This window comes from Silurus meridionalis, chromosome 4 (genome assembly GCF_014805685.1).
Source record: "Silurus meridionalis isolate SWU-2019-XX chromosome 4, ASM1480568v1, whole genome shotgun sequence".
In the NCBI taxonomy this organism is placed as follows: domain Eukaryota; kingdom Metazoa; phylum Chordata; class Actinopteri; order Siluriformes; family Siluridae; genus Silurus; species Silurus meridionalis.
In genome coordinates this window covers 39,600,168-39,625,356 of record NC_060887.1, presented here as the reverse complement: position 1 = coordinate 39,625,356, position 25,189 = coordinate 39,600,168, and the positions used below count along the sequence as shown (strand labels likewise).

The following is a 25,189-nucleotide window of genomic DNA, read 5'->3' as shown; positions in this document are numbered from 1 at the left end:
CTGTCCGGGTTGCCATTACATTACACTTTAACATTATTTCAAAGTATAACCTTTACCTTTTAAACCCATGGACAGTGTGTCATTTTCATCATCGGGCATGAGATTAAAATCATTTAAAAATCATTATGCGTAATCAATCAAGTGAAAGCCTGAGTAAGGCAGCCAATCAGAGAACCAATCAGGGCGTAGAACTTACTTGTCCTTCATCTTGTTAATGTAAAGCTCCAGAGACACGCTGTCGTCCATCAGCATGCGGGGAACCTCGAAGCGGTGTGTATCAGAACGCTCGTAACTGATGGAGACATGGACAAACAGAGTAATAGATAATTGATAAAGAAAAATAATACTTAGCCATGCGTGCATGTGTGTGTGTGTGTGTGTGTGTGTGTGTGTGTGTGCGCTCACTAGGTAAGGCCCAGGTTTTTGTTGCCCGTGTTCTCCAGGTGTTGAGCATAGCTGTAGTAGGTGCTGCGCAGGTGGATGCGGTCGTGGCTCTCGGCTGTTTCGATGGCTTTCTGCCAATCGCCATGCGCCTGATAAAACTTATTCAGCAGGTCGAACCTCCCGCAGGAACGATACAAGGCCTCGGCTTCATCCTGCTCACACACAGAAGATATCATTACAGGATATAATCCCTTTTTTTGCTCTACCCAAAAGCACTGGCAAACCTCTACCCCATCCATTACTTGCACACAACTTACAACCCAAGTCCAAAAGAGGTTGGAATGCAGCAATTTGCAAATCTCATCAATCCATATTATACTCTGTGGCTGTAACAGTTCTCAAATAAGTTGGGACTGGGCCATGTTCTCCACTGTGGAGCGTCTTCTGCGTGTATACATCTGGGAACTGAGGAGATCAGGTGCGGAAGTTTTGGGAAAGGAATGTTGTCCCATATGTGTCTGATACCGGATTCTAGCTGTTCAACAGTTCTGAGTTTCCTTTATTGTGTTTTTCATTTCATAGTGCACCAAAAGTTTTTAAATAGTGAAAGGTCTAGACTGCAGGCAGCAAGATCAGCACCCGGACTCTTCTGCTATGAAGTAAAATAATCGGAATATTGTAATAGTGTATAGAATATTGTAATAGATGCAGTAAGCGGTTAGCAGTGTATTGTTTAGATATACAAGTCTTTCTCTGAAAAGGTATTTTCTTTATGAAAGCATTTGCTGCTCTAAAACCTGTATATAACGTTCAGTATTGATGGAGCCCTTCCAAATGTGCAAGCTGCCTATTCCACAGACACTAATGCATTTCCTTACCATCAGAGGTGCAGCTTTTTCAAATGAACACTAATGACAAGCCAGATAGTCCCTCTCCTCTTTAGTCCGGAGGACATGAGGTCCATGGTTTTCAAAACGAAATGTACATTTTGCTTGGTCTGGCCACAGAACAGTTTTCCACTTTGCCTCAGTAGATTTTAAATGAGCTTTGGCCCAGAGAGGATGGTGGAGTTTCTGGATTATGTTTACACATGCCTTCTTCTTTGCATGATTTAACCTGCATTTGTGGATGAAATGGCAAACTGTTCACCAACTATGATTTCTGGAGGTGTTAATGAGCCCATTCGGTGATTTCCATTAAAGAATCATTACTGTTATAAATGCAGTGCTGCCTGAAGGCCCCAAAATCACCATTCAATATTGATTTTTCCCCCTGCTCCTTTGTGCACAGAGATTTTTCCAGATTCTTTGAAACGTTTGATATTATGTGCTGTAAATGATTAGATATTGAACTGTTTTGCACTTTTATGTTGAAAAACATTCTTCTGAAATTGTTCCACAATTTGTGGACCCAGTCTTTTACACACTGGTGAAGCTCCGCCCATCTTTACTTCTGAGAGACTCTGCCTTTATAAGATACACTATTTCTCATCTTACTCACCTGTTGTCAATTAACCTCATTAGTTGCTAAATGTTTCTCCAACTGTTTAATTTTAATAACACTAACATTTTCCAGACTTTTGTTGCCCTGTCCCAACTTTTTGAGACTTGTTGCAACAATCACATTCAACATTACCTTATTTTTTTCCATAAAATGGTACATTTCCTCTGTTCAAACTATAGCTTTCGGTCTGCTTTTGTGTCTGCTTTTATAGATTTGGGGTTGTAGAAGGTATCATTTGCTTGGTGCTTCTTGGTCCACAGGCAAACCGGAGTTTGTGTATGTGTATCTATGTGTGTTTGTGATGCAAGTACAATTGCACGTCCTACATAAACATAGATCTTGATGTGGTGGAGACGAGGTACATCAGTAACATCAAGGAACAAGTAATTCCTGGTTCCAGGAGACCAGATATTCCTAGAGTTTTCTGGTTGCACCAGAAATTCTGGAGATTTCAAGGAATATACAGTTGCTGGCTCCAGTGGCAGTTCCATACGTTTATAAATAAGGTCCCTCAGACATGTTTCTGTGGTTGTAACAGGCCAAATTTTAATGTCTCACAGTCAAAATGTAGAACTTTTACCAACTGATATCATCAGGAAGCAGCCGTACCAAGTTCAGATGAGAATTTTTAAGTTCCTTGTGAACAAAAAAGTCCTCTTTTTTATTAATAAATGAGATTCAAATTTAGGATTAGCTTGAAGCTACTTATCTACAGGTGAATGGAAGTTCTAATCTGATGAACACACCGTTGTAGGAGGATAAGTTTCAGTCGTTGACCTTAAATTTCTGAGTGTGGTATAATGAAGGTGGGCCTGATAACCTGGTGTGTCAGTGTATATTTATAGTAGTCGGTGTGTTTTACCAGCATGCCGAGTTGAGTAGCCAGCATTGCGACTCGTGCCTCCAGCTCTGGCTCGTTCTCCGCTTCTCTGAGAGCTCGAGCTGCTCGGGCGTTACCCATGTTGCCCAGACACACACGCGCCACGTCCAGACGCCGAGTCTTCACACACATCCTGGCCATGTTCTCCCACACGGCCTCACTGTATCACACACACAAAGAAATTTTTTCTTTCTTTGCTGGGAAGTGTCAGATTAAACACATCTGTTGTGGTTCCTAAACCATCTCCAAGATGTTGTAATAAATAGCTATTTATTATAATTCTAGTATTGGTGTACTTGGCTAGTGTTTATTTTAAATCGTTTTGTTTATTTTGGGATGTATTTCTTTTGAGTCATCCGTACTCATCAAGAACAACTAAAGAACTTTACATGAAGTATAAATCAGGCAGCATGGACTTTAATGGCTGTTCCATGGTGAGCATGACATGTCCTGAGAAGGTTGCAGAAGAATGTAAACCATGGCAAGTATTGTGAGGTAAATAAAGGCCTTGAGGGCAACGCTTTGCTGCACAAAGATCTGCACGTAATACTGTAATATTAAAGATTCATACCAGTATCTCATCTTATCTTAAAGTTGTGAGTTCAAATCTATTTTATTTCAGGTTTCACTGAAGCTGAACATCTAGCTTGGGTTTGAAAGAAAATTAATATGAAATGCATCCAAATACTACACACACTGTTTTTTCTCCCTCAAATCCCCAACAAAAACACACGAGAATTCTCGGAATGTGCAGATCTGACCGCAGGTCTTCTCCCCTGCAGTAGCTGCTGAGTCTCATTCATCTGAAGCTGTGCTGGAGACACTCGACTGATCAGGAGTTCCAGCAAAAGCATGAGTCTCGTTTGGAATTTGGTGTTCAAATATCCTTCAAAATAATACCAGAAAAATACAACTAAAATATGCAAAAAAACAAGCTTTAGAAGGAGCTTGGGTTTGACAGGTGGGACAGAGGAAATGTTAAAGTCCAGTGCCTTTAAATTATTATTTTTTGTATGGAATTTATATAACAACTGTCCCAAAGCAGATATACCAGAATAAATCCATTGGAATATAATAAATTGGTTCCTAAGTTTATCCCTAATGAGCAAGTCAGTGGTCACTGTGGTGAAAGAAAAACTCCCTGGGACTTCCTAAGGAGGAAATCTTGGGAGGAACCATCCTCATTTGGGTGACACTGAATGTTGGTTTGACCGAGACTTACAGCTCACTCGATATGGATAAAAATTTGTGGACACTTGACCATAAGATTAGTATGTGCTTCTTTTTGAACATCTCATTCCACATTTAGTCTCCATTTACTCTTATAATAACCTCCACTCTTCTGGGAAGACGTTCCACTAGATTTTTGTGGAGATTTTTTTAGATTCATTCAGATACAAGGATGTTAGTTACATCAGGAACCAATATTTATGTTTATTATAATTTTTACCACAAGACTCTTTACTTAATCACCTCAGTTTATGTGAAAAGACTTGAATGTGACTCTCAGCACACTGGTCTATTAATAGAATGATATTAATGATTTCTGTTACAATTTTCATCACAAAACATTAAAAATGGTGAAAATGAGGTCACGTGTGTTGTGGTGAGTTCGAGTCTGGAGTTTCTTTATCATTAATTCCTCTCTAAATGCTGAACTGATGCTGAACTGTATGTTGGTGATCAGTAGATACACCAAGCGCCAATCAAAACAAGTGAAGTACAGATACAGGAAAAAGCTACTTAAGACACCCAAAAATTCCCATCACTCAAATACATCATGTGACCTTTCTAACACTTCCCACAGACTGTGGAGAACTGAGTATATAGAGAATGAGCCTTGTCACTGAGCTATAGCTTTGAGCCAATGGTCTGAGCCTTTGAACATTCCTTCATCTGCATTGCACTCCGGATTGTTCCGGATCTCCTCGGCGCTCCCGTTTATCTCTCTCCCTTCGCATAGTTTCTCTGACCCCCAGATTCCACACCCATCTGGCTTTATTTATCCTCAAGTCCCCCTGCCTGCTCTGTTCATCTCTCTCTCTCTCTCTCTCTCACCTCTCTGCTTTAGTAGATACAGATGTGGGCTGTTTATTAAGCTCAAGCAACAGGAAATTCCCAGAATCTTTAGGGGCCCTGAGCTGAAGCAGGAGAAACGTGTTTGGGGGTTAAAAAAAAAAGGGTCCAAATGCAAAATACTGTACTGCACACTAACTCCGCCCCCTCAACCAGTCTATTAACCCAGAGAGAGACACAGAGAGAGAAACAGAGACAGAAAGAAGGGGCGTTGTATTCTTTTACAGTGTCTGCTTTCCTCTCAGGAAACGCATCCTGTTGCTGGAGTTACATGCATGTCACAGAGAGAGAGAGAGAGAGAGAGAGAGAGAGAGAGAGAGAGAGAGAGATTTGGTGACAGACAAACTAAGGTATATTCATATTTCAAGTGACTGAACAGGATAGAGAGAGAAAGAGGGAGGGACAGAGAGGGAAAGAACAGGAGAGGGAGAAATAGAAAGAAAGACTATCTGGGAAACAGTGAGGAAAAGAAAAAACGCCCACAACCCCTCCGGCAAGCCCTGACACACAGCTGTACAAGCACATAGAGAGAGAGATCTGAGAGCGGAGAGAGAGATCTGAACATGGAGAGAGAGATCTGAGAGAGAGAGATTTGAGAAAACAGATGGAAGGATATAAAAACACCAAGAAACGACTGGACACAGAGAGAGAGAACAAAACTCGGAGCGAGACCTGAACACAGAGATAAAGAGAGAGAGAGAGAGAGAGAGAGAGAGATCTGATCACGGAAAGCGATCGATAATCGTGCATAAATGGAGCTAAAGAGAATCAGGGAGTGGATGCTGTAAACTGGAGACAGAAGTGTGTGTGCTTGCGTGTGTGTGTGTGTGTGTGATGGCCCTGGAGCTGTGCGAGACGACCGCGAGTGTGTGTGACGCTCCGCAGAGCGAAGAGGAAGGCTGAGGATTCACGCAACATTCGAAACCACCCCGTACCCCAGACGCACACTGTCATCAGAATGAGCGGAGATGTTCTCTAGCTGAGCTCTTTTACAGCGTACGAGTCTCGGGTTCTACTTTGCGTGCGTGTGTGTGTGTGTTGGGGCGCATGGCCGCGGGCAGGCTGGTGCTGGTGGCCGTCGCCGTGGCACTGGTGTCGCTGGTGCTGAACGTGGTGGCGGCGCTGGGCTCGGGCTGGACGATGCAGAAACTCGAGGAAGGGGGCACACGGAGCGTCGGACTCTGGAAAGTGTGTGCAGACGCCCTCACCACCAACACACCCTGCCAGAGCCTCGGCTGGGGGGCCGACCTCGCGGGATACCAGGAGTCACGCAACACTGTCAAACGTGAGTGTGTGTGTGTCAGTTTTCTTCATTCTCTAGTCTAATAAATGCAATAGAGGGAAAATAAAGGGTTAATAAATATACATATAAATACACTATATTGCCAAAAGTATTGGGACACCTGAGCTTTCCTGCTCTATGTGGGTCCTTTTCCAAACTTTTACCAAAAATCTGGAGGCGCTCATTTGTACTCTTTAGACGCGCTCTAATAAAATGTTGCCTTCACTTGAAACTCAAACCTGCTCCAGCATGCCGATGCCCCTATGCACAAAGTGAGCTCCTTGAAGATCTGGTTTACATGCTTTGGAGAGGAAGCTCTTGCTGCTATAGAGCTCTGATCTCATCCCTACTGAACACCTTTGGGATGAATGTGAACGCTGACTGCACCCCAGGTCTCTCACCTACATCAGTACCTGCCTTTCATAACACCCTTGTGGCTGATGAACAAAAATAATCATACGCACACTCAAAAATCTAGTGGAACATCTTCCCAGAAGAGTGGAGGGAATTATAAGAGCAAATTGGGACTACATGTGGAATGTGATGCTCAGAAATCACTTATCAAACTTATGACCAGGTGTCCAAATATTTTACAATACAATATATACAATATATACACACACTCACTGACTGTCTTTCACACACACACACACACACACACACACACACTCTGACTCTTTCACCAGTGTCTTTCTTTTCACACCGTCTCACCAACTGTCCTTCTTTCACACCATCTATTTCTCTTGGTTACTCTCTCTTTTGTCTGACTGTGTTTCTCTCACACTGTCTCAATGTCCGACTCTCTCATACTGTCACTGCCCGTCTGTCCATCACTGTCTTTCTGTCTCTTTCCCTCTCCCTGTCTCTCTGTCTCTCTCCCTCTCACACTCACTGTCTCTCCATCTCTCTCCCTCTCACTGTCTCTCCATCTCTCTCTCTCTTTCTCGCACTCACTGTCTCTCTCCCTCTCACACTCACTGTCTCTCTCCTCTCCCTCATTCTCACTCCATCTCTCTCCTCTCACTCACTGTCTCTCCATCTCTACCTCTCACACTCACTGTCTCACCATCTCTCTCCTTCTCACACTCAATGTCTCTCCATCTCTCTACCTCTCACACTCAAGGTCTCTCCGTCTCTCTCCCTTTGCACTTACTGTCCCTCCATCTTTCTCCCTCTCACACACTCACTGCATCTGTCTCTCCCTCTCACACTCACTGTCTCTCCATCTCTCTCTCTCTCTCACACACACACACACTCACTGTTTCTCCATCTCTCTCCCTTTCACTGTCTCTCCATCTCTCTCCTCTCACACTCACTGTCTCTCCATCTCTCTCTCTCTCTCTCTCTCTCTCTCTCACACACACACACACACTCACTGTTTCTCCATCTCTCTCCCTCTCACACTCACTGACTCTCCGTCTCTCTCCCTCTCACTGTCCCTCCATCTCTCTCCTCTCACACACTCACTGCATCTGTCTCTCCCTCTCACACTCACTGTCTCTCCATATCTCTCTCTCTCTCTCTCTCTCTCTCTCTCTCTTACACACACTCACTGTTTCTCCATCTCTCCCTCTCACTGTCTCTCCGTTTCTCTCTCCCTCTCACACTCACTGTCTCTCCATCTCTCTCCCTCTCACTGTCTCTCCATCTCTCTCCCTCTCACTGTCTCTCCATCTCTCTCCCTTTCACACTCACTGTCTTTCCAACTTTGTCCATCTCACACTCACTGTCTCTCTGTCTCTCTCCCTCTCACACATACTCTTTTTCCATCGCTCTCCCTCTCACACTCTGTCTCTCCATCTTACACACACTAAAGCTCAAACACAATTGCACAATAGCAAAACACCACGAAGATGATAATTTTTCTAGAACTGCACTTCTCCATGCTATTTTACTGAATCTGTGTGCTATACACTGTTACATCCCTGTGAATGAGCTGTTGCTATGGAAACAAAAACATATTGGAGCCAGCACATTAAAGCCGTTGCTCAATAAAGTGATACAGGAGTCTTTGTGTATAATATATATGTACACACACAGAGTTCGGGTGTAAAGATGGAGGACACACTCTTGAGTTCCTGAGCTCCCACAGCCTGGCACATCCGTGTGTTCCTCCAAATTTAGCCACAGGAAAAGGAAGGACAGAGCAGGGGATTGTGGGTAACAGGAACTGATGCTCACATGGTACCATGGTACAGCTGTGTGTGGGAGGTCACATCTGTCTGAGGATCTTCTCTCACACACACACACACACACACACACACTTTTACACACACCTGACTCAGGACATCTCAGGATCCTGTGACTCAGATCCTTTGTCCATGCATGGCCACACACACACACACACACACACACACACACACACACACACACACACACACACACTACGATATTATATTTATTAGACTATATCTGTCTTAAAATACACTGTACAGCCTAAAGTTTGTGGACACCTGACCATGAACATCCATTTCTACATGTAGTCTCCATTCCTCTTATAGAAAACTCTACTTGGAAGATGTTCCTCTAGGTTTTGTGGAGATTTGTGTTCCTCATTCAGCCACAAGTTGAGGTGTTAGTAAAGTCAGGTACTGATGTGGGTGATGTGAGGACGCCTGTGGTGCAGTCAGACTCACATTCATCCCGAAGGTGGACAATAAGATTTATAGCACAATAGCAGGAGATCTTCCACTCCAACCCTTCATGGAGCTGCACAGTGCACAGGGTTTGCATCATGCTAGAACATGTTTTGGGTCTTCTGGTTTAAAGTGAAGGGCAAATTTAATTCCATTGCAAATCCAAAACCAATCGTGTGCACCAGAGTTTGTAGGGAGGAAGCACATACGGCTGGGTCTGGTGTCCCAATACTTTTGACCAGACAGCCTTCGCACAGGCTCTAAAACGTTGTCGTTTCCATAGCAACGTCTCGTCCTTTAATGCAAGCATGAACAGGAACTAACTGCTTTTCGTGACTTCGCTACTAATACCAGCATGTAAATCGTTGTGGTGTAGGAGGAATAAAACATCCAGGGAATGTGAACGTTACGGGAAAATAATCACCATCAGGGGGCTCCACTTCCTCCATCATCATCATCATCAGCTCTCTCACACCTAACAGGTTACAAACTCCTGAAGTTCACGCGCTTCCTGTATGTGTTCTCAGTTCAGTTCGACATGATGCGAGCATGTAACCTGATAGCCTCCTTGGGTCTCGCTGTGGGTCAGCTCATCTTCCTGCTCGGCCTCCTGAAGATCAACTGCATCACCCAGGATTCCCCATGGTGGGAGGAGGCCATCGCCGCCCTGTTCCAGCTGGCCAGTGAGTACACTCGCGCCTCATCACAACCTTATAACCACATCTGACGTATCTCTAATGCTTTATCAGGGGTCCAGAAAAGGAAAGGCAGACACAGTTACCTTCTCAGGAAGAGCTTCAAGTGAGAGTGCATCTGATTAGCATGCTACCTAGAAATCACTTCAGAAAGAGTGCGTCAGCATGCTAGCCAGCTAGCTAGAAATAAAGCTGTGCGCTAACTAGCAAAGTAACATAACCCCTGTGCATTTTTTCCCTCAGATGTTGACACGGCTACTTAGCGAGCTAGCATTGCTAAAGCTAATATTATTATTATTATTTCCTTCAGTAAGGTGAGCGATCAGTCAGTAAAGTTGGGAACTTATCAAACACTCATCTCAACCAGCACTTTGAAACTCACCTCTCTCACACACACACACACACACACACACACACACACACACACACACGCTAATCTCAACTCAGGACAGAACCCAACGCAGACAATAGCATCCGATCGCTAGGAGGATCTGTAGGAATTAGAAAGCAGGAAGCTAGCGCCCCTTCCACACACACCTTAGACAGGAAGAGATCACTGCAGGAGATAAGCTGAAGGTCATCACATTAAATCTAGCGTTCTTCGAAAGACTTGCCTACGCGGTCCGGCCAAAAGTATTGGGACACCCGTGTTCCCCCACCCCCCCCAGCCGCACGCGATTCTTCTTCCCCAAACTCGTAGCACAAATTTGGAGGCGCACAGTTGTACAGGACGTGTTTGGATTTGTGGAAGCGTGTAATTTTCCTTTGACTTGAACCAGGAGACCCAAAGGCAACCCCATGAAGATCTGCTTTACCATCGGATGGAAGTGTGTGGAAGATCTCCTGCTACAGAGGTCCAACCCTATTAAATATGATGAACGTGAACACTGACTGCACCCCAGACCTCCTCACCTTTTCACCTGACTTTACTCACGCACTGGTGTCTGACTGAAATCTCTACAAAAATCTAGTGGAACATCTTCCCAGAAGAGTGGAGCTTATTATAAGAGCAAAATGGAGACTATATGTGGAATGGGAAACTCAAAAACGAAGCAATCTTCTGTTTGGGTGTCCACTTATGGCCATCCAGTTTATTTAACACTTATGGAAGGAGACTCCAGTGTCAGCGTCAGCGTGTGTGTGTGTGTGTGTGTGTGTGATGATGATGATGATGATGAATTGCGTGTTTACAGTTTCGTACCCTTTGTTGAGGTTTGTTGTTTGTTGTTCGACTTTCAATAGTGGCAGTGTATTGCTCCATTATTGTGTGTGTCTGTGTGTGTGTGTGTGTGTTATATTTAGCAATGGCGAGTGTGTGTTAGCGTCAGGCAGGCGCCAGGATATCCCTGTTCTGCTGAGGGAAATGCCTGCCACTACCTGTTATGTAAAAAGGAAGAAGGGGAGCTGAGACACACACACACACACATACACATATACACAGTGTAGCCAGATATGATTAACCTGGGAGTCTGTTTTGTGCTGCATATCTGAGATTATTTGTGTGTGTGTGTGTGTGTGTGTGTGTGTGTGTGTGTGTGTGTTTGTGTGTTTATGTGTGTTCCTGCATGTGTATGCACATTGATATGTGTGTATATACACAATATAGATGTGTGTGTGTGTGTGTGTGTGTGATTAGAGTTTTGAGAGCCTTCTCACGCAAAACACACGTTTCCAGTTCGGTCTTCAGATCTTCTCAGGAGTTTAGGGTTTTGTGACATCATGCTACAAAGCTGGACATTTGGACGTGTAGTGTAGTACCACCGTCCTGCTAGAAGATCCACCACGTTTTAACTTTCTGCCTGATCTCCTGGTGCCATCTATTCTCTGAAGCCCTGCCACTTCCACGCTTCCAAGATGGCAGAGTGTTCCTCAGTTTTTCCTCCACACACATCATGTCCAAACAGTTCACCGTATTGTCTTTCAAATGGTCAGGACTTCATCCTGGTCACCTGCACAGCTACAGTCTCCAAGCAGGAGCTCCGTCCTCGAGAGACACCCAGTCTGGTCGGTGATGATGTTGGACTCTTTTAACGGTGGATGTAAATACTATGGAACGTGAAGCCCCCAGATTCTTCCCCAGTCCTTTGGTTGGTGTCGTGGGGTTCAGGTGAAGCTTCTGGACTGAAGTTAATTAGCACCTTGTCCTGATGCCTCCAGCTTCCTCACCAGTCACTTAGTTGCTGTCTTGGAGTTCACGTAAACTTTTAGAACAACATGCATTTGAGACTTGTCCTGAAGCCTCCAGGTGAAGCTTCTATCCATAGTTCATTTGTACAGTGTCCTGAATGATCTGTATACAGGAGCTTTAGGTGTTAAGAAATGGCTCCTAAGGAGGAACCAAGATAAGTTGAGTGGAGTTAGGCATGAGCTCTGGCTGGAACTGCACTCCCTAATTAACTCCATAATTATAAACATCCATGAGAAGCCCAGGAGCTTCATTAGATCAGTTTCCAGTATGAAGAGGCAGAGATCTTGGTGTAAGTTCTGAACCCCTTGGAACAGTGATAAAGCTGAGATGGGTGGATCTCTAATCCAATGCTGATCAACAGAACAAAGTAGACGCCCAACTGTATGTTAAAAGGAGGTCCTCAAAAAGATAGCGAGAGGAATTTGTGTGTGTGTGTGTGTGTGTGTGTGTGTGTGTGTAGGGTGGGGTAACAGTAGGTCTGATTGACTGTCCTCCTTACTGTCTGTGTTTACAGAAAGCCCCCACACACACCCCACACACACACACACAGGCATCTAAAAATAGCTGCATATAATAAGTTGGTGTTCATGAATCATCTCTCTGATTTACTGTCTCTGTGTCAGTTTTATCTGGAACACACTTACATTAATGGAATCAAACCCACCCTACACGTTCCTCACATTCCTCAGGCTCCACACAATCCTTACACTCCTTATACTCTACACGCTCCTCACGTCCCTCACGTTCCTCACGTTCCTCACGTTCCTCAGGCTCCACATACTCCTCACATTGCTCACAAACTCATCAAGCTCCTTACACTCCACACACTCCTCAAGTTCCTCATGCTCCACACACACACTCCTCATGCTCCAAACACACTCCTCATGCTCCACATGCTCCTCACACTTGAAACGTTACAGTGTTTGGTGTAATCACTCAATTCAAAAGCACTTTGTGAGTCCAGAAACAAGGCTGATGTCTGGAACACTGGAGCTTCAGCCTGCGCATGGGAACTCACAATATCTTATATTACCACTGTTCCAGATCCATCCAGAGGCAGGCAGCTGTTGTAGACTTTTCTAATGAGCTTACTGAGCTCCATGGAGGAGTTTTGCGTTTGGAGGAACTTCGATAATGAATACGTGATTTTGGTTAACAAAAAAAACATGGAACAGGACGGAGAAGAAAACGTTGAAATGAGAAATGATAATCCACAGCTGAGTGTGACAACTTACACTATTATTATGCCCTCTGATTCACCTTGAGATGTTCTTCACCTCACTGAGGTATCAGGAGCTATTAAGAGCCCTGCTCAGGAGCCCAGGATTTGAACTCATGACCTACCTAATGTTCATATGTTCCAGATGTTTAAGGAATCTGAAATGATAAAGTGTAGCGCCCCCTAGGTGTGTTACCTGCTTAATTGATTGCAGACAGCGTATTCGTCACCAATAACATGTTCAAATTCCAGCACAGAAACGTGGACAATGGTTCGCGTTCTCTGGAACTTCTCAGATCTGAATCTTTTGATGGCAGGGAGAGGACGTGCAGCTACACATACCCTGTAAGTTCTACCAAACTTTTGTGGGCACCTCTAAACGTAAGTTCCTCTGAGCGCAAGATCTTCTTTCTGAACATCCCATTTACATGTAGTCGCCATTTCAGGGTTTCTGCAGGGCAAATGTAAGACTTTTTCATTGAATTTTCAGACCTACATCACATCAAAAGCATACATTGTTAGCGATCGAGCGCTAAATCAGTTGGTTTTCAAGCCGAGTATCGCTAAACTTGCACTTTCCCTAAAACAGCTGAAAGATAAAACCTGTTTGACGTCTGGGGTACAGGCCAAGAGATTTGCTCCAATTACTGAAAGCTAAATGGCTGTTACATGTTGGTCTCATTTGTAGTCGTAGACATGGATTTAAGACTTTTTAAGGCCCAAATTTTAGATTTTTAAATTTGCTCTTATAATAAGCTCCACTCTTCTGTTTAGATGTTCCTCTAAATCTCCTGGAAATGTGCGTTTATTCAGGATCATGAGTGTTAGTAGAGTCAGGTACTGATGTAGGTGAGACGAGGAGGACTGGGGTGCAGTCAGCACTCACATTCATCCCAAAAGGGTTCCAACTTCCAACCTACTTCCAACCCATGGAAAGCAGATCTTCATGGAGCTGGTGTTGTGCACTTTGTGTCACACGGGAAAAAAGTCGGGTGTTTCCAGATCCTTTTGGCCAGATAGGTGAAGATTGTCTATGTGGAAAGAGATCTTGTGGTTTGGCTCAATTCATAACTCAAAATGTATTCCCACACACACACACACACACACACACACACACACACACACACACACACACACACACACACACACACACACACACACAGAGCTGGAGGTCATGAACAGCCCTTGCAAGTTAATAAGAATGAGACCCAAATTCAATAGAAAGGAAATGTGTGAGGAGGAAAATACACAGACGACACACGCAGACTGACCTGGAGAGCGCGAGAAAGTGTGTGTGTGTGTGTGAGTTACTCAGGTTAGGTTGCATGGGAGGGGTGGAAGGAAGGAAGGATGAATAGAAGAGAGTGGAAGGAAACTGCTGAGATTATAGAACACCAAAAAAGACCGACAGAGACACACACAGAGAGAGAGAGAGAGAGAGAGAGAGCGAGAGAGAGAGAGAGAGAGAGAGAAACAGAGATGTTTATACTGGAACAAACACACAGTGTAATGGGTGGTCACTGGGTTTCTGGGAACAGTGATTATTAATAACATGCTTCCCTCTCACAGTGAGGAAAGGGGCGGGGTTTAGCAAGCTTACTGTAATGCCAATCAACACCACTCAGCCAATCAGATTCTTTCCATCTGCTTCCATTTAGAGGAACAGCAGCAATGATACAGAAAGTAGGAGAAAAATTCTTTTGGGTTCTGAGAATCTCTGGTTCAAAGAGGAAAATTTATACACGTCCTTCAGAACACACTCTACAACTGTCTCTCTCACATACTGTCTCTCTCTCTCACATACAGTCTCTCTCTTACATACTGTCTCTCTCTCACATACTGTCTCTCTCTTACATACTGTCTCTCTCTCACATACTGTCTCTCTCTCTCTCTCTCACACACTGTATCTCTCTCTCACATACAGTCTCTCTCTTACATACTGTCTCTCTCTTACATACAGTCTCTCTCTTACATACTGTCTCTCTCTTACATACAGTCTCTCTCTTACATACAGTCTCTCTCTTACATACAGTCTCTCTCTCACATAGTCTCTCTCTTACATACAGTCTCTCTCTCACATACTGTCTCTCTCATACATACTGTCTCTCTCTCACATACTGTCTCTCTCATACATACTGTCTCTCTCTCTCACATACAGTCTTCCTCTTACATACTGTATCTCTCTCACATACTGTCTCTCACACATACAGTCTCTCTCTCACATACTGTCTCTCTCACATACAGTCTCTCTCACACATACAGTCTCTCTCTCTCACATACTGTCTCTCTCTCACATACTGTCTCTCTCTCACATACTGTATCTCTCTCTCACATAGTCTCTCTCTTACATACTGTCTCTCACATACTGTCTCTCTTACATACTGTCTCTCTCACATACAGTCTCTCTCTTACATACAGTCTCTCTCACATACTGTCTCTCTCACATACTGTCTCCTTCTCACAAACTGCCTCTTTTCACATACTGTCTCTCTCACATACTCTCTCTCACATACTGTCTCTCTCTCACATACTGTCTCTCACATACTGTCTCTCTCACATAGTCTCTCTCTACATACTGTCTCTCTCTTACATACTGTCTCTCTCTTACATACTGTCTCTCTCACATACTGTCTCTCTCACATACAGTCTCTCTCTTACATACTGTCTCTCTCTCACATACAGTCTCTCTCTTACATACTGTCTCTCTCTCACATACTGTCTCTCTCATACTGTCTCTCTCTCTCATACAGTCTCTCTCTCTTACATACTGTATCTCTCTCACATACTGTCTCTCACACATACAGTCTCTCTCTCACATACTGTCTCTCTCACACACTGTCTCTCTCACACATACAGTCTCTCTCTCACATACTGTCTCTCTCTCACATACTGTCTCTCTCTCACATACTGTCTCTCTCACATACAGTCTCTCTCACATACTGTCTCTCTCACATACTGTCTCTCACATACAGTCTCTCTCTTACATACTGTCTCTCTCACATACTGTCTCTCTCACATACAGTCTCTCTCACATACAGTCTCTCTACATACTGTCTCTCTCACATACTGTCTCCTTCTCACAAACTGCCTCTTTTTCACATACTGTCTCTCTCACATACAGTCTCTCTCTTACATACTGTCTCTCTCTCACATACTGTCTATCTCTCACACACTGTCTCCTTCTCACAAACTGTCTCCTTCTCACAAACTGTCTCTGTCTCTCATACTGTCTCTCTCTCACACACTGTCTCCTTCTCACAAACTGTCTCTTTTCACATACTGTCTCTCTCTCATACAGTCTCTCTCTACATACTGTCTCTCTCACATACAGTCTCTCTCTTACATACTGTCTTTCCTACATACTGTCTCTCTCTCACATACTGTCTCTCTCACACACTGTCTCTCTCTCACATACTGTCTCTGTCGCACACTCTGTCTCCTTTTTCACAAACTGCCTCTATTTCACATACTGTCTCTCTCTCACACACTGTCTCCTTCTCACAAACTGTCTCTGTCTCTCATACTGTCTCTCTTTCACATACTGTCTCTGTCTCACACACTGTCTCCTTCTCACAAACTGTCTCTCTCTCACATACTGTCTCTCTCTTTTACATATTGTCTGTCTCTCATACTGTCTCAATCTCACACTGTCTCTGTCTCACACACTGTCTCTGTCTCACATACTGTCTGTCTTACACTGTCTCTCTCTCACATACTGTCTTTCACACACTGTCTCTATTACACTGTCTCTCTCACATACTGTCTCTCTCTCTCTCTCTCTCTCTCTCTCTCTCTCTCTCTCTCTAGCAGCTAAGGCCGGTTGCTAACAACATATTTGTGTGTGTGTTTTTAATGTCATGCTATTATGTGTGTAAGCTTTACACAGATACTTTGTGAATGTTGTTAATTATATGTCCTTTCTAAGTGTAAGTTTGTCCATAATGAGCAGGTTTAAATGAACTGAGAGATAAAACACATTTGACGTCTGTGGTAAAATCTAAGAGATTCGCTCTAATTACAGAAAGCTGATTGGCTGTTACATGTTGGTCTCATTTGTAGTGGTAATACAGAGAATTATCTTTACGACTTTAACACTCGCTGTGTGTGTGTGTGTGTGTGTGTGTGTGTGTGTGTGTGTGTGTGCGTGCGCCGATTGCAGGTTTCGTGCTGGTGATCGGCCTGGTGGCGTTCTACAGGATCGGACCGTTCACGCAGCTGTCGCACTCGTGTTACGTGAACATCGTTGCGTGTCTGCTAGCCACGCTCTCGGCCGCCATGCTCATCTGGAACATCCTGCATCGCCGTGACGACTGCACGGGGCCGCCAGTCATCGTCATCAGCCGCTCGCTCGCTATGAACTTCACGCCACGTGTAGACAACGAATACGTCGAGTCGCCGTGCTGACGCGTGCACACGCTCACAAAAAAACACTTATACACGGGTTTCTCCAATGTGCTGAGCAAGAGAGGACTTCAGAGACAATGTGAAGCTGAAGAGACACAGACACACACACACACACACACACACACACACACACACACACACACACACACACTTCCGATATTCTTTGCATTACATGACTATTTTGCTAAGACACATTACCAGCTAGCGGGCGATTCGTTTTCTATCGCTGCAGTTCTGACATTATCATACGAATGCCCCGGCTATGATACGTCCCGGTTTCCATAGCGACGCCGCACATCCGTGGGGACGTGTTCAGCGCACGTTCTATACGAACGAATAAAAAAAAACGTGGATATGGCGGAATCCTGACACTTCAAGCTGGAACTAACTACACTCACGTAACCGTAAACGGGTAAAAACATGCTTTTGACATGCTTTTTATTAGTTATATATAACACATTATAACAACACACCATCACTCAGTAATTCACTTTAACACACACACACACACACACACACACACACACACACACACACACACACACACACACTGGGTTTATTACTTATATAACTTATGAAGTGTAGAATATTTATAAATGTTAGGGATTTAGTGGACATATCATGCACACACACACACACACACACACACACACACACACACACACACACACACACACACACTAGGACAGCTAAAGTGACCACAGTACAATGTCCACTCAGGCTTCGTCCACACGAATCCCAAGAGTTTCCGGAATGTAGTGTGAACAGAAATGGCATATTTTAAGTCATGTGACCTGGTCACCTCGAAACTGTTGGGACCCGGGATGAACTTCAGCGATGACTCGGACTCTCGTGCTGAAAATGTTTCAAAACCCGGGTTTATCCGGATTCACACGGACGTGGCCTTGATCACTAAATCAAGCTGGATCTTGACTTCACTTCATTATTTACTCTATATTCTCTCTCACACACACACACACACACACACACACACACACACACACACACACACGTGCACCTAATTTATACACACACACACACACACACACACACACACACACACACACACATGCACACACACACATGCACAGTACTGTGTTCATCGGTCATGTTGATATTAAAATAGATGCTAATTCAGATTTTGAAGGGACTTTATAAATTGGTACCAAAAAGAGTTTGTAATGTGGTTCTGAACACATCTCATTTCAATCTCAATTCGGCTCTGAACTGGTTTTGCTCAACTTCCACAGTGGGGTTCTGAACACTTCCCTCAATATGGTTTTCACTTCCTAGACAACTTTTTCAGTGTGGTTCAGAACACATCTCAGTCCACTTTCTCATCATGGTTCTGAACCCATTTCAGTCCACTTTCTCATCATGGTTCAGAACACATCTCAGTCCACTTTCTCATCGTGGTTCAGAACACATCTCAGTCCACTTTCTCAGTGTGGTTCTGAACCCATCTCAGTCCACTTTCTCAGTGTGGTTCTGAACCCATCTCAGTCCACTTTCTCAGTGTGGTTCAGAACACATCTCAGTCCACTTTCTCATCGTGGTTCTGAACCCATCTCAGTCCACTTTCTCATCGTGGTTCTGAACCCATCTCAGTCCACTTTTTCATTGTGGTTCTGAACACATCTCAGTCCATTTACTCAATGTTTTGTCACTACCAGGGTGTAGATCTTGACAGAAGGTCAGTAATGTAGACACACAGAAGCGTGTGGTCACTAGTCAGTTAATGGTACCTGTATTGAACTGAGTAGAATATTAATGGAGATATTATCACACATGCACAGCATCACGTGTACAGCCGTCTCCCTTCACCCTCTTCAGGACGACATACTCCATAGTAACGACATATAATCACAATAATAATAAACTTTATTACAACTGATGTCTGTCTGATTATGTGTGTGTGTGTGTGTGTGTGTGTGTGTGTGTGTGTGTGTGTTTCTGCCTGTTTAAAACTCAGACTTGTCTTGTTCGAGGTCAAAGGTTGGAAGTCATGACCAGGAAGGATCTTGGATAACCAGTAATCCAACCGGCTATGTGTCACTTGTGCAGCACAATAGAGCACCGTGTGTGTGTGTGTGTGTGTGTGTGTGTGTGTGTGGGCTGAAAATAGCCATCAATAGCTACCCTAAATCTGTCATCACCTGCATTGAATCCTGTTCTTTTTCCCCTTTACACACACACACACACACACACACACACACACACACACACAATGTTTGTTTGTTCCTATTTCAGTGTTATAACGTGACGTCTGTGGATAAAACGGAGCACCACACACGTGACATCAGCAGTAACAGGATGCGGAGGAGATGAAAAAAACGTAAACTGACTAATAAACGAGAGGAAAACTGACAGAAAACCTGCCAGGAGACCAAAAACATCACAACATGCCTCGTATCGATCACATGATCAGCCTCTAAACGCTCTCTAGAGTGGAAACGTTTGAAAACGCCATTTTTTGCAGTGTGTGTACGTGAGAGTTTTCAGATGTTTTAATGTGGAGGAGCGACTTTCTGGGAAACGTCTGAAAACGAAAGTGTGGACGCCGGAGGGCTTTAACATGGCCAAATGGCTTTCAACAGTGGTCCCCAACCTTTTTTTGTGCCACGGACCGGATTAATGTCGGACAATACTTTCACAGACCGGCCTTTCAGGAGAAAGATCAGAGATTTGGCCTCAGTCAGTCAGACTACAGATCAACAGTGTGGAAATACTTAGTCAAGTGAAGTCAAGTTTATTTCTATTGCGCTTTTTACAACGGACATTGTTTAAAGCAGCTTTACAGAATTTAATGATGAATTAATGATGTGTGTTTATCCCTGAGGATGAAGCCTGGGGTGCCTGTGGCAAGGAAAAATGTCCTCAGATGTTATGAGGAAGAGCTCTCGTCTGGAGTGACACTGGGATGAACTGGATGGTAAAGAAATCTCCAACTAGTGAAGAACATCTTGGAGCTGGCAAAGTATTTCAGCTGAACGTTTGAGGAAATGAAGTTTCCACATGCTGAGAGAGTTTAAAGCTGTTCTTCATGATAAGGGAAGATTTATCAATAAAAATAAAGTGTATTTCCAGCATTGTGTGTTGGGGGGGTATGTTACGGTGGCACAGAAGTGCAAAACACAATAACAAACCCGAAAACAAAATAACAAATTAGAAAACAATAACAAATCAATATATACAGGAAGTATGAAAATCTTATACTTGTGTAAAGTTCTAAAAAAAACTATTTTTATTTCGATTAGTGCACTTTTAAATATAAGAAAATACCAGAAGTAAACAGAAGCAAGGAGAAAATTAGTAGGTTAGTAGGTAGTACATTCATATGCAGTGATGTTGGAGAAGCTGCAGTAAATCATGACATAAGATTAGTTTGTACACATACGTTCCAACTTTCTCCTGCTGCAGACTGTTACCTCAGACGCTTTATGGTCTGATATCCATAACTGGCTTTACCCAAAGGTTCCTCATCAAACCCCAGAAATTTCACTGTGAAGGACATTATCTTTGGACTTGTAATGAACAATAACAAAGACGACTTTCTTGTTGATAAAATACTTCTAAAGGGAATATTTTATATACAAAATCTAAATACTTAAAAGTGAAACCAACAGGGTTTTTTTTGCATTTTATATATAGTTTATTTCTTTCACAAAAGCCCTTAAAGTGATTAAAAAGGAAAATGCATTTAATCTTTTGTCCTTTATAGAAAAATATGATTTACAGAATAAACCATAGCCCTGTTTATTTATTTTACTTTTTACTTTAATTTTATTATTAGTAGTAGTAGTAGTAGTATTATTATACATTTTATTTATTTATTTATCTATTTTTTTTCCCTCTCATCCCTAAATATAAGTGTATATATGTGTATTTTCATGCACCTGTTCTGTGTATTGTAATGTAAATTGTATTTGTTATTGACACGTTGTTTGTATGTGGCTAATTGGTTAATTAAAAATAAATAAGTAAAAAAAAAAGACTGTTGTACTTCCTGTATATCTTGAATGACAGGTGTCTCGTCCAATGATCGGTAAGTGTTTCATTCACAAACTATACCTCCCTGTTCCGTTTTGTCTGAATTGTCGTTGTGTTTTCGGATTTGTTATTTTGTTTTTGCATTTGTTATTGTTTTCTATTTTTTTTTTAATTTGTTTTCGGATTTGTTAATGTGTTTTGCGCTTCTCAGCCACCATGTTATTCTGTTTATCTGTTCATGAATGGGTACAACTTCCTAACATCACTCTTCCCTTCCACACACACACACACACACACACACACACACACATACACACTGCAGTGTGTCCCTTTAGACGTGTGTGTGGTGGGCATGTGCCCTTCTGCACGTCTACCATGTTAAGGCGCTATAGGAAATGTGCTATTCCAGTCTACGGCATGATTTAGGGAAGTACACAACTTCCAACACACACACACACACACACACACACACACAGTAATGAGAAGAACTTCAAATATTCAGCTATTTAGCGCAGGACAATGGCATTGGTGCCACACTGTGATGCTTTTAGACATGAGTGTGTGTGTGTGTGTGTGTGTGTGTGTGTGTGTGTGTGTCTGTGTGTGTGTGGGTTTGATCAAACTGCCAATAATATGGTTCATGTCTACAGTGGAAAATATCCTTACTTAGACTCCTGAAATGGTCCACATAGTGAAGCATGCTGGTGGTAGCATCATATTGAGACACGCAAGGTTTTTCAGACGTTTCAGTGTGGAGGAGTGACTTTTGAGAAACGACTGAAAAACGAAAGTGTGGACGCTGGAGCGTTTTCAAATGTCTCCAGATTAGTAAAGACAAAGCCTTTAATTGCTTTTTTTCTAAACTAATCCAGACCTGGAAGTAACTCAATTCAAATTTCAAACATATTTCATACTAAATGTGTAGAAACCCTGTAAAGAACACCATGTCCATCCATGGCCTGGTGAAGCATGGTGGTGGAGTATCATGAAATGGCAACCTGGGGCTGAGATTCTTCCAAACGGTCACCTGGAGTGACACTGGGATGAACTGGATTGTAAAGAAATCTCCAACTAGTGAAGAACCTCTTGGAGCTGGCAAAGTATTTCAGCTGAACGTTTGAGGAAACGAAGTTTCCACATGCTGAGAGAGTTCAAAGCTGTTCTTCATGCTAAGAGAAGATTTATCAACAGAAATAATGTGGAACATCTGAACATTTATAGATTTGTTTGGTCAAAGGAAATCTTCATACCTTTACATGACCGAATTTGTTGCATAGAAACGAAAGGAACATGTACCTGTGTCTTAAAAACACTTTTTAACAGGAACTATATAAAGTGTGACGGTTAAATCTTGCAAAATACTTAATAATAGACTCACAAATGGAACAAGGTTCAGGAGAACTAGGGTGTGCAAACCTTCAACCAGGTTCAAGTCCGCTTTAGAAGATAAATTTTTTTATGTAATTTTCTTTCTACCTGACAGGAAACTTAACCCTGAACCTACAATCCAGAATTTCTATTGATTTCTTTTCTTGCTCAGATGTTATTTAAAACCATAAAATTATTTGCTCCAAGCCATTTAATCTCTGAACATCAGGCAGTCAGAACATGTCCACCTGAACGTAACCAGAACCAAAACCAGAACCACACCAGACTTTGTACACTCGAATTAAGGGTCCTGTATTTCCAGCATTGTGTGTTGGGGGGGTATGTTATTCTGTTTATTTGTTCATGAATGGGTACGACTTCCTAACAGCGCTTTTCCCTTACACACACACACACCCTTTAGACGTGTGTGTGTGTGTGTGGTGGGCATGTGCCCTTCTGCACGTCTGCCATGTTCAGGCACTATAGGAAATGTGCTATTCCAGTCTACGGCATGATTTAGGGAAGTACACAACTTCCAACACACACACACACACACACACACACACACACTTGTAATGAGAAGAACTTCAAATATTCAGCTATTCAGCGCAGGACAATGGCATCGGTGCCACACTGTGATGCTTTTAGACATGAGTGTGTGTGGGTGTGTCATTGTGTGTGTGTGTGTGTGTGTGTGTGTGTGTGTTTGTTATTCCAAACAGCTAATAATATGGTTCATGTGTACAATGGAAAATATCCTCACTTAGATATTTATATATCTACTCTGACTGCCCCTTAAATATCTACCCCCCCTCCTGAATTGGTCCACATACTGAAGCGGAGTGGTGGTAGCATCATATTGAGACACACAAGGTTCACACGTGCACGTGTGTATTTGTGTGTGTGTGTGTGTGTGTGTGTGTGTGTGTGTGTGTGTGTGTGTGCATGGCACCTCTTGATGAGCTTGATGGCCCTGAAGGCCTCGTCCATGTCCCCGATGGTGAGGTAGAAGCTAAAGTTCAGCATGGCGTCTCTGGTCTGCTTCTCACAGTTCTCCAGACCGACAAAGTCACGCAGAGCTCGTCGCACCACCATGTGGCCGGGAGCGGGATCTGCGGCAGGGGCTGGGGACGCTGTGTCAGGCTCTCCTGGCTACGAAGAGTGAGAATAATAAATAATAAATAAATAAATACCATTCATGAGAACACTTCAATTCGCTTTATCTTGTAAATTTGCTTTGAACAATGAATCGGTTCACAAAAGAATAGAGATAGATAGATTAATAGAGAGAGAGAGAGAGAGAGAGAGAGAGAGAGATTGAGAGAGAGAGAGAGAGAGAGAGATAGATTGAGAGAGAGAGAGAGAGAGAGAGAGAGAGATTGAGAGAGAGAGAGAGAGAGAGATAGATTAAGAGAGAGAGAGAGAGAGAGAGAGAGAGAGAGAGAGAGAGAGACATTTACTCACATGTGGAAGAAAGACTCCGCCTCTCCGAAACAAGAGCTGGGCATTAGAGCGGATGAAGAATAAAAGCAGAAAGAATACAAATAACGTGCAAATAAAAAGAGAAGACTGCAATGGAAGGGGAAAAAATGGAAAAACAAAAGGGAGAAGATGGTTTGTGTTTGAGTGTGTGTGTGTGTGTGTGTGTGTGTGTGTGTGTGTGTGTGTGTGTGTGTGTGTGTGTGTGTGTGTGTACCTTGCAGGTGTAATAATAGTATGGTGTATCCAGTGCCAGTAATCCCTGTACAGCTGCTGGTCTGGGCTGAGAGTCCTGCAGAAGGAGACCGTGCTCCTGAGTCACGAAGAACGTCAACACCAACACGTCCACCTATCAGGGAACAGCACAAAAACACATCCACCAATCAGGGAACAGCACAAAAACACATCCACCACTCAGAGAACAGCACAACAACACATCCACCACTCAGAGAACAGCACAACAACACATCCACCAATCAGAGAACAGCACAACAACACATCCACCAATCAGAGAACAGCACAACAACACATCCACCAATCAGAGAACAACACAACAACACATCCACCAATCAGAGAACAGCACAACAACACATCCACCAATCAGAGAACAGCACAACAACACATCCACCAATCAGAGAACAGCACAACAACACATCCACCAATCAGAGAACAGCACAACAACACATCCACCAATCAGAAAACAGCACAACAACACATCCACCAATCAGGGAACAGCACAACAACACATCCACCAATCAGAGAACAGCACAACACATCCACCAATCAGAGAACAGCACAACAACACATCCACCAATCAGAGAACAGCACAACAACACATCCACCAGTCAGAGAACAGCACAACAACACATCCACCAATCAGGGAACAGCACAACAACACATCCACCAATCAGAGAACAGCACAACAACACATCCACCAATCAGAGAACAGCACAACAACACATCCACCAATCAGAGAACAGCACAACAACACATCCACCAATCAGGGAACAGCACAACAACACATCCACCAATCAGAGAACAACACAACAACACATCCACCAGTCAGAGAACAGCACAACAACACA

The 25,189-nt window shown here is 43.3% G+C and overlaps 2 protein-coding genes across 2 annotated transcripts in view; one reads left to right on the top strand and one right to left on the bottom strand.

The window, feature by feature from the left end:
* Positions 1–25,189, bottom strand: part of ift140 (intraflagellar transport 140 homolog (Chlamydomonas)) — a 41,085-nt gene that overhangs the window by 7,036 nt on the left and 8,860 nt on the right. The window contains 6 exon segments of the mRNA XM_046846424.1: positions 197–292; positions 406–596; positions 2,750–2,927; positions 23,578–23,777; positions 24,090–24,125; positions 24,322–24,453. Coding sequence (XP_046702380.1) covers positions 197–292; positions 406–596; positions 2,750–2,927; positions 23,578–23,777; positions 24,090–24,125; positions 24,322–24,453 — 833 coding nt within the window.
* Positions 5,179–19,161, top strand: tmem204 (transmembrane protein 204). Its single transcript, XM_046846438.1, has 3 exons — positions 5,179–6,128; positions 9,289–9,444; positions 17,023–19,161. The coding sequence occupies exons 1-3, from the start codon at positions 5,891–5,893 to the stop codon at positions 17,265–17,267; spliced, it is 639 nt and encodes a 212-aa protein (XP_046702394.1). The 5' UTR covers positions 5,179–5,890; the 3' UTR covers positions 17,268–19,161.

Bases quoted from the DNA above. Each gene is read 5' to 3' on its own strand.
- tmem204 (XM_046846438.1), top strand. From the start codon at position 5,891: ATGGCCGCGGGCAGGCTGGTGCTGGTGGCCGTCGCCGTGGCACTGGTG. The intron at 6,129-9,288 runs GTGAGTGTGTGT...ATGTGTTCTCAG, and splicing joins GTCACGCAACACTGTCAAAC to TTCAGTTCGACATGATGCGA. The intron at 9,445-17,022 runs GTGAGTACACTC...CGCCGATTGCAG, and splicing joins CGCCCTGTTCCAGCTGGCCA to GTTTCGTGCTGGTGATCGGC.